Raw genomic sequence first — 13,691 nt, forward strand, 5'->3', positions numbered from 1 at the left:
GAATACATTAGATGGCTAAACACTGTTAAAGCTGAGGCAATCTTCTGATCATGTAGAGTGACGGCAGAAACCGCTCATTCATACACATCAAACAATGTCAACAAACAATGCCAATTTAAACATATGCAGGGGTTCTGTTGGTTATCTGGTTTAGAATGAACCTCTACATCCAGATTTTTAGGGGTTAGGGGTTGAGTTGACATTTAAGGCGGGAGTTTTCTTGTCAGCCTTCTATCAACCATATCTGTTTACATCAAATACCATCAAGCTGTCATTAAAGGGTTAGTTCAAGAAAAGTTCTAAGAAAAATATTTAATTTGTGTTCTGAAGATGAACGAAGGGTCTTACGGGCGTAGAACGACATGAGGGTGAGAAATAAATGACAGAAATTGTAGTGAACTAACCCTTTAAGTGAGATCAGTAACACTTCACAATAAGGCTAAGTTTATTAACATTACTGTGGTTAATGTATAGGGTACCATAAACTAACAATGAACAATACAAATGTTAATTTCTACATACTTGTATATAAGGAGAAATGTCATGATTGCATAATACTTTAATGTTTCACAGGCTATTTCAGTTTCGATAAAGTATGTTTACAAGCTGCTTAATTCTTTATATTTAAATTAAAAATGAATTAAAAATATACAATTAAGTTACCACTACAGTGGTTCAACTTTAACATTATAAAGCGACGAGAATACTTTTTGTGTGCCAAAATTAACAAAATAGCGACTTTATTCCACAATATCTAGTGATGGGCGATTTCAAAACACTGCTTCATGAAGCTTTGAAGCTTAACGAATCTTTTGTTTCGAATCAGTGGTTCGAAGTGTGAATCAAACTGCCGAAGTCACATGAACTATTGAAGTTTCAAAACACGATGTAACGAAGCCTAGTTTACTGAAATCATGTGATTTTGACGCTCTGAACCACTGATTCAAAACAAATGATTCGTAATCATCAAAGCTTCATGAAGCAGTGTTTTGAAATCAGCCATAACTAGATATTGTGGGATAAAGTCGCTATTTTGTTATATTTGGCGCCAAAAAAGTATTCTCGTCGCTTTATAATCTTTAAGTTGAACCACTGTAGTCACACAAACTGTTTTAAATATGTTTTTAGTAGCTTTCTGGACATTGAAAGAGTGTTATTGCTGGCGATGCAGGCCACACTGAGCCATTGGATTTTATCAAAAATATCTTAATTTGAGTTCTGAAGACGAACGAAGGTCTTACGGGTGTGGAACGACATGAGGGTGAGTAATTAATGACATTATTTTCATTTTTGGGTGAACTAACCCTTTAAATGACAAAAACTAAAATGGAAAACAAAACAAAATGAACAAAATCTTAAAGTAAAATGAAAACTTAAAATATAAAAAATAAATGCTAATTTAAAATATTAATAAATACTACAATAATATATAAATAATACTGAAATAACAGATTAATAAATGCTGAAAAAAAATGTTTATTGTGCGTATTGCATTAACTAATGTTAACAAATTGACCCTTATAATAAAGTGTTACTTGTAGGTAATTTTTGAGGCTAATATGATACAAAAGTCAATTTAAGACATTGCCAAAGCTTTGTGTACAGAAGAAGCTGAGATTCTTTCATAATTAAAAGAATGCTTTGCACAAACAGCTATTACTGTCCAGCACAAGTACAAAATAAATAGCATAAATGTATAATAAATTAGTAAAAAGTTCAAAACATTAACATTTACATCATAGAGGAGGAGATACATATATTGCTACATCGACATACAGCTTTAAAACACTATTCATTAAAAAGTAAATGAATAAATGTGCAAACATTCTTACAGGACGGTGGTTATAAGTGATATGAGTGATGCATGTGATATGACTGCCCTCCATTTGATGCATTCTGTTCAAATTGGGCATCCCAATACGACATTCACTCTCGCCACCCAATGTTCCCGCTAACGTGATGTTGCCGTCTGTGGAATAGTGAATGTGGATTCTCTCTTGTTCCCTCTGACATGCCAGGCTCTCTGACACCTACTGCGAGTCACAGATGGCCCCATAATGACTGAAATTGCTAGAGGATCAGTCCAATTCCTTTGCAGCCTATTTTCTGGCTGGGGTGCAGCCCTTTAGGGGAAGCGGTGTGCTCATCTGACGGCACCGACCACCGGCAACATCCCCTACGATAAGACAACCCTACTATATTCTATATCCAGACACACTCCAGTGGAACTGGAAACTTTATTTAAAGGTTTATTCACTAGCTTGTATGTATTGGATTACTTTATATACCTTTAAAGCAAGGGCATGACTGGATAATATATCTTGATAGCGCATGTACGTTGCCAAGATGTTCATTCAATGTGTGGATTTTCATCTATGGGTACATTTACACGACAACCATGTACTACACTCGTACTACAAAAAATGCTGGGTTGTTTTTGAAACAACCCAGCATTTTTAGTGTAAAAACAGAGAAGTTTTTCCTTTGTATTTTTTGCGTACAGATGACAACGTTGTCAAAATGTTCCCCGTTCACACGGATCTGCGAAAATGACTAAAAGCGCTGTATTCTGCTGCCAGGCCAGTAGTTGGCGATGTTACTTTGTAAAGAAACACTACACGCCTATAGACTATACCAAAGACTATAGATTAACACAAGACGTTTCACTCGTATTGTTTTGAATGGGAGAAAGTGTAACACGCAATATGGCGGAATAAGTCCCGCCTTCCAAATAAGAGCCAATCGCCGACTGGTAAAGTCATTGCGTCACTTGCAGCGGCCGTTAGAATCACCGGTTTCTATAGAATCAGGCGCCTCCGAAGAGATGCGCATTTAGGGTCTGCGCATGTGCATTAGCTTGATCCAGCCTGAAAAATACAGTTTTTTTGTCATGATTCGAGCGTTTAGAAACTAAATCTATGAGCCGGTTGTTGTTTGATTTCATTGGTGATTTCAAATATGAAATTTATTCGTAAGGTTGGCGAACAGTTTTGGAGAATTTGATGTTTCCCCATTCAAAGAGATTGCATGATGCCCAGGATGCCCGAGAGGCGTTTCAAAGATGGCCGCTGAGTGAAATGACTTGTCTTAAAGGGACTTTGACTATACCTATGCGGATGACATCACCGTTTTCACAAATTTCCGTTTTTGTAGTTTACACGGAGACAACAGTATCGTTTAGGGCTGGGCGGTATATCGAGTTACGATATACGATAAATTTTTAATATACGATACGGAATGAGGCGATACCGTTTATATCGATATACAGTAGTTTTATACGAGCGCATCTAAAAATAGCGGTGGATGTCGCAGAGTGCTGCTGCGGAGGAAATGCATTATACAATGTGGCCTAAACATGAGACATGCTTAATATTAAGGGCTTTAAAAATAACTCGTAAGATTAAGATATAGCTAACACGTAGGCCTATCGTTTAAGACGGCTTGCCCCGTCAGATGCTCTGACAGATTCAAGTGCTGACAGACACTTGTGCTGTTTAATGCTTTTGTGATGTGGTGTTTTCCTAAGCGCATAACTTACATTTCACAGGTATATTCTCCATCTGTAAATGTCAGAAAGTCATACAAATATTTCCATTTTGCTGTCAGGAGTGGACGAGCCTTCTGCTAGCGAATCTCATTCTCCTCTAAACTTCTTAGTCTTCCGTGAACGAGCGCCGCCGCGCGCATTCGCGCCAAACAGACGGAGCTCAATAGAATGGGATCGCCATAATTCTGACTAAATTATACATTTTGAAAAAAATGTTTGTTGTAGAATAATAAATGTGCCTTATGTAGAATTTTAAACCAAGTAAGTGTATTTTTACAGCAACTAATAATATATAAATATATAGCTAATTAGTCTGTGCTTTTGTTTTTATTTTAATTTTTAGTCTAGTGAATTTAACTTCTGCTTTAAAAAGCATTATTTTTATTTTTAGATTGTAATGTTACAATGTTAGAATGTAAAGTTTCTCTTTTTTGCACATACTGTAGGCCTATTAGTGTGCCAGACTACATGTCATTAATAGCTTTCAATATAAACACTGTTTGTAGGACAACATTAGGCAGGATGTTAAATTAAGATTTTTAAAACGTAAATACAGATTTTTTTTTTTTTCTAAATCCAAATAGAAAAATGTAGAAAATACCACAATATATACCATATATCGCCATTTAGCCAAAAAATACAGAGATATGATTTTTTGGCCATATCGCCCAGCCCTAGTATCGTTTTCAAAAACTTTCACTTTGAAACCTGTTTTTGCATTTTCAGGCCCCCAAAACACCGTTGTCGTGTCAATGAATGGCCAAAATACATATAAAGTTTTCCATTTATCACGTAAATGGCCCCTCAGATGCATACTAAATGTTTTAACATTTAAATTTTCCTGTCAGATGTGAAAACATTTTTTTTTAAAAGATTTTTTTAATGGCCAAAAGTATGTCGACAACCCTTTCTAAATAACTTGTTTGGCCAGGCCCAAGCAGACTAGTCCCACCCCCAACTCAAGCCATTGGCTGAACCACAGTCTTTACAATTTTCTGGGAAATATACCTTATTTTTAGTTCTGTCATCACAATAAATTATAGTTAAAGAAGGTATTTTAACATTAAACACCTTTAAATCACCAGAAGATGCACATCTTGGCACGGTAACGCTCTAATAGCATGTTGTTGGAGTTTCTTTCCCTTCATTCTTATATCCAAGACCATTTTATACAGCGTAATGACTGCTTCACTTATTTTCACTGGGCAAGACCTCATTCTGTCTATCAATTAAGTTAAAGATTGCCTGAACAACACCAAAGGAGTAGCCAATTAGCATTGTGGATGCATAAAAAAGCAAGACAAGAGAAAATTCCATCATTCAACCAGCTGGAAGTTCATCATGAGTGCCTAAAGCCATCCACATCAAAGAGCCATCAGTTTGAGCAGCTTGCTAAAGAGTGTATGGCTTATTAGCTGAGTACAATAGAACATTCATAAAGATACACATGAAAATCAACTCCAAAGTTGCTCAAAACCTTTGAAAGCTACTAATGGAAGAAGAATGCATAGAGTTTACACCTGCAAGCTGCCGTAAAACGGTCTAAATCCTTCTATTATCCACATATGGCCATCAAATACCATTCCGCCCCATAAGGCAATAGTGACCTTCAGAATAATGCCTGTTCATGACCCACAACACCAATGGCTTTAGAAATGGAGAGAAAAAATAAGGCTGTTTTCACACTAGAGCTAATGATGTGAACCCAAATCCATTTGGTTAGAACTTTGAATTAGTTTCTGACATCATGAAAACACACCCAAGTCAAAAAACAGCGGTCTGGGGTTTATGTGGAGTCAAGTGTGATTCACAACCCAGCCTCATTTGTGGATGTGAACAGCTATTGTTTACATATTATTTAGTATGCATACACTACCATTCAAAACTTTGGGGTCAGTAAGATTCTTGAATGTATTTGAAAGATACTCATTTGGTGCTCAAGAAACATTTCTTATTATTATCAATGTTGAAAACAGTTGCACTGCTTACATTTTTTTTTCGTGGAAACTGGTAATTTTTTGTCTTTGCTGTCACTTTTGATTAATTTTAAGCATCCTTGTTAAATAATAGTGTTAATTTCTTTCAAATAAAAAAATTTACTGACCCAAACCTTTTGAACAGTAGAGTATATTTAGTACAAAAGGAAGTGCCACAAAATATTGAGTACTAAAACCAAAATGTGTAATAAAAAAAAAGTGAGCTAGACATCAAATTTCCTTTTTTTGACAGCTACTGCATGTACTGTACTCATGGAGGTACACACAATGAAGGCTTAAATATACTGCCATTTGGAGCCAAATAATATGTTCAAAGACTGACAGATTCAGACTAAGTAATCAAACCGAGCGTGAAAACATCTTAATTGTTATGAACACATTGACACAAGCGCTTATTTTAGCAATTCTGTAACATCTCCCTGCAATGCTATATTCCTGCTGACACTTCAGGTGCACCTGTGTAGATGCCTGGCTATATTGAGGTTAGAGTTTCTATTATTATATGACTGGAAGTCACGATTTCCCAGTTTGGAGACTGTGTATGATAGGTGTTTCGCAATGAGTCTATATTTTCAATAGAGGAACAAATACTGGCATATAATGAGAAGACACAAGTTATGTCGAAAACGAAAAGTGATAAAAGATTCATAAACCTCTGAAACAAGCACATATAAATATGTTGGCAGAATGTACATTCTTTCCACCTAAATGACTTCCACACATCTGGATAGGGGATTAATTAACATATCTGTAAAGGCTAAAACCTGAGTTATTCAAAATAGTTCATTAGAAAGACCACAACAATAAACACTGAAAAAGTAATTTGTGTACCACTGACATATAGATTATTTGCATGACTATAGCTACTCTATATACTCATGAGATGTATATCCTGTATGTATACCAATATATTAGTTGTTATTTCATATATGACCATTTCTCTGTGTGTTCTGGTAGGTACGTTTGGTGCGGCTTGATATTGCACGCGGGACTCTGTCATAAGCACAACTGTCTAGGCTAGTGATTGATAGCGCTCGGCGATATGTTAGTTTAAAAAAGAAAACAGTCGACAACTTGTTTGTCAACCAGAGAAACACCCTCACTTTTCTCCATTAGAGAACCGAAACATTCACGTATCCGGATTTCTCTTGCATTTTGAACCATTTGCTATTTGTTTTTGTCCCTTGTGTGTTACCGTTCGGAGGTGGTTGAAGTCCGCAGAGACGAGCTGAAATAAACGATACTCGTGACGCAGCGAGGTGGCTGTGTCGGTCTCCACTCGTTTTCCTCTTCCTCCTGTTCTCCGAAATGAAAGCTGGTAGAATGGAGTTTTACAGTGGGACGTCCTGCCCGCAACGCTACACGCTGACCCTCGCGGGGTCACAAGAGATCTTCGTAGTCGAGGAGTTTTGAGTGCTGCCGGGTTTTCCAAAGTCGAAACAGACGGAAATCGAAGTACATCTCAATCATCTCTTTGCCTAAAGGAGAGGGGAATAGAGAGGGAGATATGATTCTGGAATACATTTGATGAATTCAATGTGAGCATGTGTCTCTATGATGAACAGACACTTCCATATAGATTCTCTCGGGCGGTAATTGGAAAACAGCATGCACTGAGAAACAATATAGATAAAGAGAGATGACAGAGAAGTGATAGAGAATGAAGAGAGGAAATTGAGAGTCAGTGAAAGAGAAGGACGGGGTGGGTTGGTCGGCTGGCTCAGGACAGGTTTAAAAAAAAACCTGAAGAAAAAGACCTGTAAACTTGCATTAAATTGTCTACTATGAAAGTCATGTCAATAAAGATAAACATTAAATACATAAGGGCTTTTCACACCTGAAATAGTTAGCCCTAGGTCATTCTAAACCCAGGTAAATGGAATCCTGGGTTATCTTGCTTCACATTTCACACTGCTCATAATTTACCCAGGGTTAACAATTAATCCTGGGTATTCATAAGCTGACGTTTCACACTGTACATTCCTAAACCCTGAGTTAACGCTCTTATTTGCATATTTGTGGTGTCAGTGTCACTGATTGGATAAATGCTGCACGCGACCTGTTTATAGTCATTTCAGACTATAAAGGTAAGAATGAAATGGTCTCTTCTTCACTCAAATTGTAGCATTTTCTGTAGCATTTTTTGACATTCCTCTCAAATACTGAATTTACTGATTATATATAGTGTTTCCGTGACTGTCCAAAGCAGGCAAATATGAGTACACAATTGGTTGTTGGTTGCTAAGCGTCTAGCTGTAACATTCTAACACACATCGTTTGCCACGCAATGTGAGGTTAACACAAAAAGTGGTGCTAACCCTGCTCCGCAGCATGGTTTCATAACCCCGGGTAAAAAACAGTGCTAACCCTGCTTCTAAATTTTAAGAGTAAAGCGTTCCTTTACCCGGGGTTAGAACAACAATAACCAGCATTAAGCTCAGTGTGATAAGCCCTATAGTTCACCCAAAATGTAAAAATCTGTCATCATACTAACCCTCTTGCCATTCCAAACCTCTCATAAGGGTATGGTACAACATGTGGGTGAGTAAATGACAAGATGACTATACAATAGCTTTGTATAAATAAAATAACTGTGTTTGGAATGACATGAAGGTAAGTAGATGTCAGAATTCACATTTTTGGCTGAAAAATCCCTTTTAAATAACATGCAGTGGATATGTATGCGTATGCCTGTACGTTTCCTCCATTAACTACTCCTAGGGCCTTGTTAACAGCTGGTATTAAGCCTTTTCGTCAATCCGGTGACAAGTGGACAATGCTAAATACAGGAGTAAATGGGGTGTAGTGAGCTTGTCCACTTTCGACCACTTCCAGAGGTAGTCAAAAGCACAGTGTAGACGCTAATGTGGTCGAATGCATTCAAACAACCACAGAAGACCACCTACTCTCTGCCTACTGACCTAGTGTGTAAACATTTTGGGAAGCACGCTAGCCAGATGGATTTAAACTTTGTTGACTGGAGACCCAAGTTTGGTTTGAAGACGAAAAATGTACCAATCACAATGTTCTCTCACCATTCCCGATTTCTAGCACGCACTCCACGTGCTTGCGGTTGTCAGAGCAGAAATGAAAGCTGCTGTTCTCCGTATGTTTTTCCATCATCTCCGGGTGCATTCATATGTAAATTGCGGGAGGTTATTTTGTCCATTAGATTGAAAGATCTGAAAAAGCCCATACATTTACCCGCCCATAGACCCTCCCCTTGAAGAAATCAGGACAGAAGTGGTTGAAAGTGGACAAAAGAGATGAATTAAAACACCAGGTGTAAACGGGGCCTAGATTTCAAATCATGCAAGAAAGAGTCTGTTTGTGCATGTTTATATGTGTTGGAGTGTGAGCATAAGCACATTTCAGCAGTTTATTGCAGGCGGTCTCACCCTGAGCAGAGAGCTCCAGCGGTGACTCAAATGTGACAGAATAAGGCCTCATCAGGTTCTTCAGTTTCTGGAACAGCTGTTGGCACATGATAAGCCAAGACATTAATAATCCCCTCTTTTTCTCCCCCCTCACACTGCTCTCATACTCTCTCCTTCACTCACTCTTTGACTCGAGGAGGTTAGTTAGGGATAATGGCAGTCTCTCTCTTTGTGGCTCACACGGGAGACTGGAAGGGCAAACGGGAACCTTCAAAAGAACCCAGTTAAGATCTTAACATCCATGCAACACTCCGAGAGGCTTCAAACCCAGACAGAGATTAAAAGATGAATTTACAGACACATATTTTCTATTCCAGCTCACCCTGTGAAGGAAACCAGTGCCTTACAGAGCGAATAAAGATGAGAACGTGACCACAATGGTAAGGAGGACGCCACAAACAAATGCTGCAAGATTCCTAGAGCTCTACTTTGAGGTCAACATACATAGATATGCTCTTGTGAAGGCCAAATTCTGTCTGCAAGTATCCCAGCATGCATTCACGAACTCGCACAAGTCAGCCATCCGTGTGTCGATCACAAGCACGCACGTAAACGCAATTCTCAGGAACGGTAGCACCTCTTGGGCAATGACGCATGGCGAATGAGATTTACGTCGAAATCCGTCTCCATAGAGACACATTTGTACATTAGGTTCCAAGAACGCCCTGAATGTGTCCTAGGGGTGTAATCTCGGGGCTCCCGTCATATAACACTTGTCAGGCTATCAAACAGACGGAATGAGCTGAAAGTCAAGGCCGATCCTAAAGGACAGACGCAGATGTCACAAGTCCAACAATTAGAGAGTTTCAGATCGGATGTTAATAATCACAGAAACTAGTCTGGGTGTTACATACATAACTGTTTAAAAGTTATTATGATGTTTTTGAAAAAAGTCTCCTGTGCTCATCATGAATGCACTCAATTCATCTAACATACAGTAGAAAAAAACAGTAATATTGTGACATATTATTACAATTTAAGATAACTGTTAACTATTTTAAGATATTTTAAAATGATACTTTTTCCTGTGTTGACAGAGTTGAAATTACTCCAGTCTTCAGTGTCACATGATCCTTCAGAAATCATTCTAATAAACTGATTTACTGCTCAATAGGGCTGGGCGATATGTAAAAATTATTTGAACAATAATCGCCTTAAAAATATCGCGATATCCGATAATATCGCCTTGCCGAGCCCCGCCCATTCCCCGTCGGAGACAACATAGCCGACACGCACTGTAAACACACATCAGTTTGGTTGCACTTTATCTGACAATAGCCTGCAAATCAGTAGGCATAAACTTAAATTAAAGGTTAAATGTTTGTTTTTCTTTTCTTAGTTTGTGCTTTAATATAAAACATTAGCTTTATGTTAATCATTTCCACACTGCTCAAGTGTTTGAAATGAATTTCGTTTGAAGAGAACTGTTGAATTGATCAGAGTTTAACGGAGTTCATTGTGAAGGTGGACATTCTGGTGGTGATTGTAAGAATGATGCATGTTGATGTCATATGTGTCTTGCCTATTTTTTCTTAAGGTCCGATGTTTCGCTTTCACTTTTGGAAGAGAAACATCGAACACATATCATGATGATACTTTCAATTTATTTCATTTTAAACGCGTAGCGCTGTTTTTTAAACTTCTAGTTAAGCTATAATGTATTTATTTGTCTAAAAGCGATTAAAAACAGTTTGATTCGTTCTGCATGACCAGAAACGGAAAGGTTATTTTTTCTCATGTTTTAGAGCTCCGATGTGTCCTCCTTACAGGCCTCTTATAACAAAATTATAATAAAACAATTATTTTGATAATGGACAGGCTGTGATGTCAAGCAGTGCTATTGACGTGTGCACGCGAGGCGCCGGCGTGATCACAAGAACTGCTTCCTTACACCGGTGAAAACAACTTAAAATAGCCTAGGCCTACTCATTTTTGGTCATACATGAACTGTAAAAGTTTAATCATATCTGTGTACACTCAAAATAAAATCAAAACATTTTGTTTTTGTAAAATAAAGAAAACAGGTAGGCCTACCACTTTCTTCCGTCTTAGTTTCCTTTTGAACGTGTTTATGTGGAGAGCGCCGCAAAAAATAAATCAATTGAAACAGCATATGGCTTAATTTTTTTTTTTTTTTTTTTTTTGTTAATCTGTTAATTGTTTAAGTGGATATATTTAGTATATTTATTCGTTATATTTAGGCTATATTAATTTATTTTGCTGCAGGTGCGTGATGTGAATCCTTTTCTGTTTGCGCGTGTAAAACGAAACCACTGGAAAACAAATGTGGTTATTTTTAACGAGTTATAGACATTTAGGCTATCCATTCTAATTTAATTTAGCCTTTTCATTCTAATTTAATAATCTTGTCGGTTTAAACAGAAATGTAGCGTACATTATTAGCGCCGCGGAATAGGTCTAGGTTGATGTCAATGCACGAATCCAATATAGTCTGTTACACACTCATGGGTGACAAAACTGTGTTTACGGGAATGTTTTAAAAATAAAAATACATTGTTAATAAGCAAAATCAAAATGTTAATTTTATAAAGAGTAGCATATAGGCCTATTCGATTCCTGGCCTTATAAGTAAATGTGATTCCAGAATAGATTTTTTTTATTCCTAACCCTTTTAATTAGATATTATAGGCTACAAAATATTTTATTTATGCTATTACATCTGAATAAATATGTGAATGGTATCTACGGGTCTATGTTAAATACATTTTTATTTTTTTTTCTCTCAATATTGGCGATTATCGTCTGTAACTGACTTTTAATATCGACATCGTGATACTTCCAAGACATCGTCGATATACGATAATATCGTCATATCGCCCAGCCCTACTGCTCAAGAAACATTTATTATTATTATCAATGTTATTTTAGTATCTTTGATATACTATTACAGTTTTATTAATATTTTGAATTGTTTTTATTTTTTATATTTTCTGTTTTCATTTTTATTTTAGTTAAAGTTTTAGTTATATTTATTAGTTGTTGTTTTTTTAAATGTCAGTATAGTTCTTATTCATTTTGTTTTAGTTATTTTAATTTAGAAAATGAGAAATGATGGCTTGGCAACTAGCTGAAATAAAAGTTTTATTAAAAAATCTATTACAGTTAACGCTTATTTAATGAAACACATTTTTTATGGTTTTAATTTTAGTTATCAATACTAACCCTGATTTTTAACAATGCTAAAAACTGTTTTGCTACTTAATATTTTTGTGGAAACCATCCTACATTTTTTCAGGACTATTTTATGAATAGAAAGCTCAACGGCATTAATTTGAGTCCAAAGTCCAAATAGTTAATAACATTTTGCAATATTGTTAAAGTCTTTACTGTCACTTTTGACCAATTTAATAGGTCCTTACTGAATAAAGGTCTATAATGCCCCTTTCATAAGATGTCTCTGGTGTCCCCAGAATGTGTCTATGAAGTTTCAGCTCAAAATACCCCACAGATCATTTATTATAGCATGTCAAATTTGCTTCTATTTGGGTCTGAACAAAAACACGCCATTTTTGTGTGTGTCCCTTTAAATGCAAATGAGCTGCTTCTCCCTGCCTGCTTTCCAGAAGAGGGCGGAGCTTTAACAGCTCACGCTCGGTTGCTCAACAACAACAAAGCCGGAGAATCTCACACAGCCAAAATATCAGAAACTGTCAGTAACGGTGTTCAGCCTTACATTGTTCAAACCGGAGTCGGACACTGATGGAGAGAATCAGGAAGAAGTTACAACTTTTAGAAGGCAATTGGACATTTCTGAATGGTTAGTGGATAAATTTATGTAGTTGGCGTGGAGTGTTGACTTGATTCAACTCATTGACTAGCATGTACTGTCATGTTAATCTTTTGTGCAAATCCAGCATTGAACTGACACTCATATACACAAATATACACAAAAAAAAAGAGAAGTGGCTTGATTTTTAGCATTATAAGCTGGTTGTTTACACACACTGTGAACACACATCTGTGTTCACTTTATAAAAGTGAATTTTGCATAGTAGGTACCCTTTAAATTCTTTATACAGTGCTGGACAGGAAAGAGTTATTTTAAGTTACATAACCGAGGTGCTGTCAGGCATGATGGCGACAGACGGAGAGGTGTTATATAGAAAAACGGAGAGATGGAGTTGGTGCATGTGTGTCTTCAGAGATGAGAGCTGAACATGGCCACAGCAGGCCCCAGAGGGACCATTTCTAAATATAATGCAGAAACTCAAGGTACAAGCATTACGTAAATGTAACGTACCTTCTCTCCATTCGGATTGCCCAGGACATAGCAGCCCATGATGTGGATCAGGTTTGGCTCTGGATTCACTTTACTCATAAACCGGCTCAGTCGTTTCCAAAACCTGCACGTACACCACAAACACACAAGCATATCCCTCTGACAATAGCTCTCTGTTTGAAGGAAGGAAGTTCTCTTGCATTGAAGCAATATTGCGACATAAACAACAGTGTGGATCTCACTAACTGGCTCATGTCTTCTTCTTTCTCGACCTTGGCAAAAGTGGCCACTTTATTCTTCAGCAGGTACAGGTGTCCTGGGCCGCCCTGAGACAGAAAATGACACATTTAAAACATTACATAACATCAAACTCAAAGAAGCAGGAGATCAGTACTGCCCTCTGAACCGACAGAGAGAAACATGTGAATTCCTGTCCATCCGAGCAGACATCCATTACACAACATCAAACC

At 37.2% G+C, this 13,691-nt stretch overlaps 1 protein-coding gene across 1 annotated transcript in view; it reads right to left on the minus strand.

Annotated features, from left to right (window-relative positions):
• Positions 1-3,042: 3,042 nt before the first annotated feature.
• The window catches only part of nsmfa (NMDA receptor synaptonuclear signaling and neuronal migration factor a), a 48,519-nt gene continuing 37,870 nt past the window's right edge, over positions 3,043-13,691 (minus strand). The window contains 4 exon segments of the mRNA XM_048166559.1: positions 3,043-7,022; positions 8,943-9,018; positions 13,243-13,345; positions 13,468-13,547. Coding sequence (XP_048022516.1) covers positions 6,925-7,022; positions 8,943-9,018; positions 13,243-13,345; positions 13,468-13,547 — 357 coding nt within the window. The 3' untranslated portion in view covers positions 3,043-6,924.

This window comes from Megalobrama amblycephala, linkage group LG18, assembly GCF_018812025.1.
Source record: "Megalobrama amblycephala isolate DHTTF-2021 linkage group LG18, ASM1881202v1, whole genome shotgun sequence".
Classification (NCBI taxonomy): Eukaryota; Metazoa; Chordata; class Actinopteri; order Cypriniformes; family Xenocyprididae; genus Megalobrama; species Megalobrama amblycephala.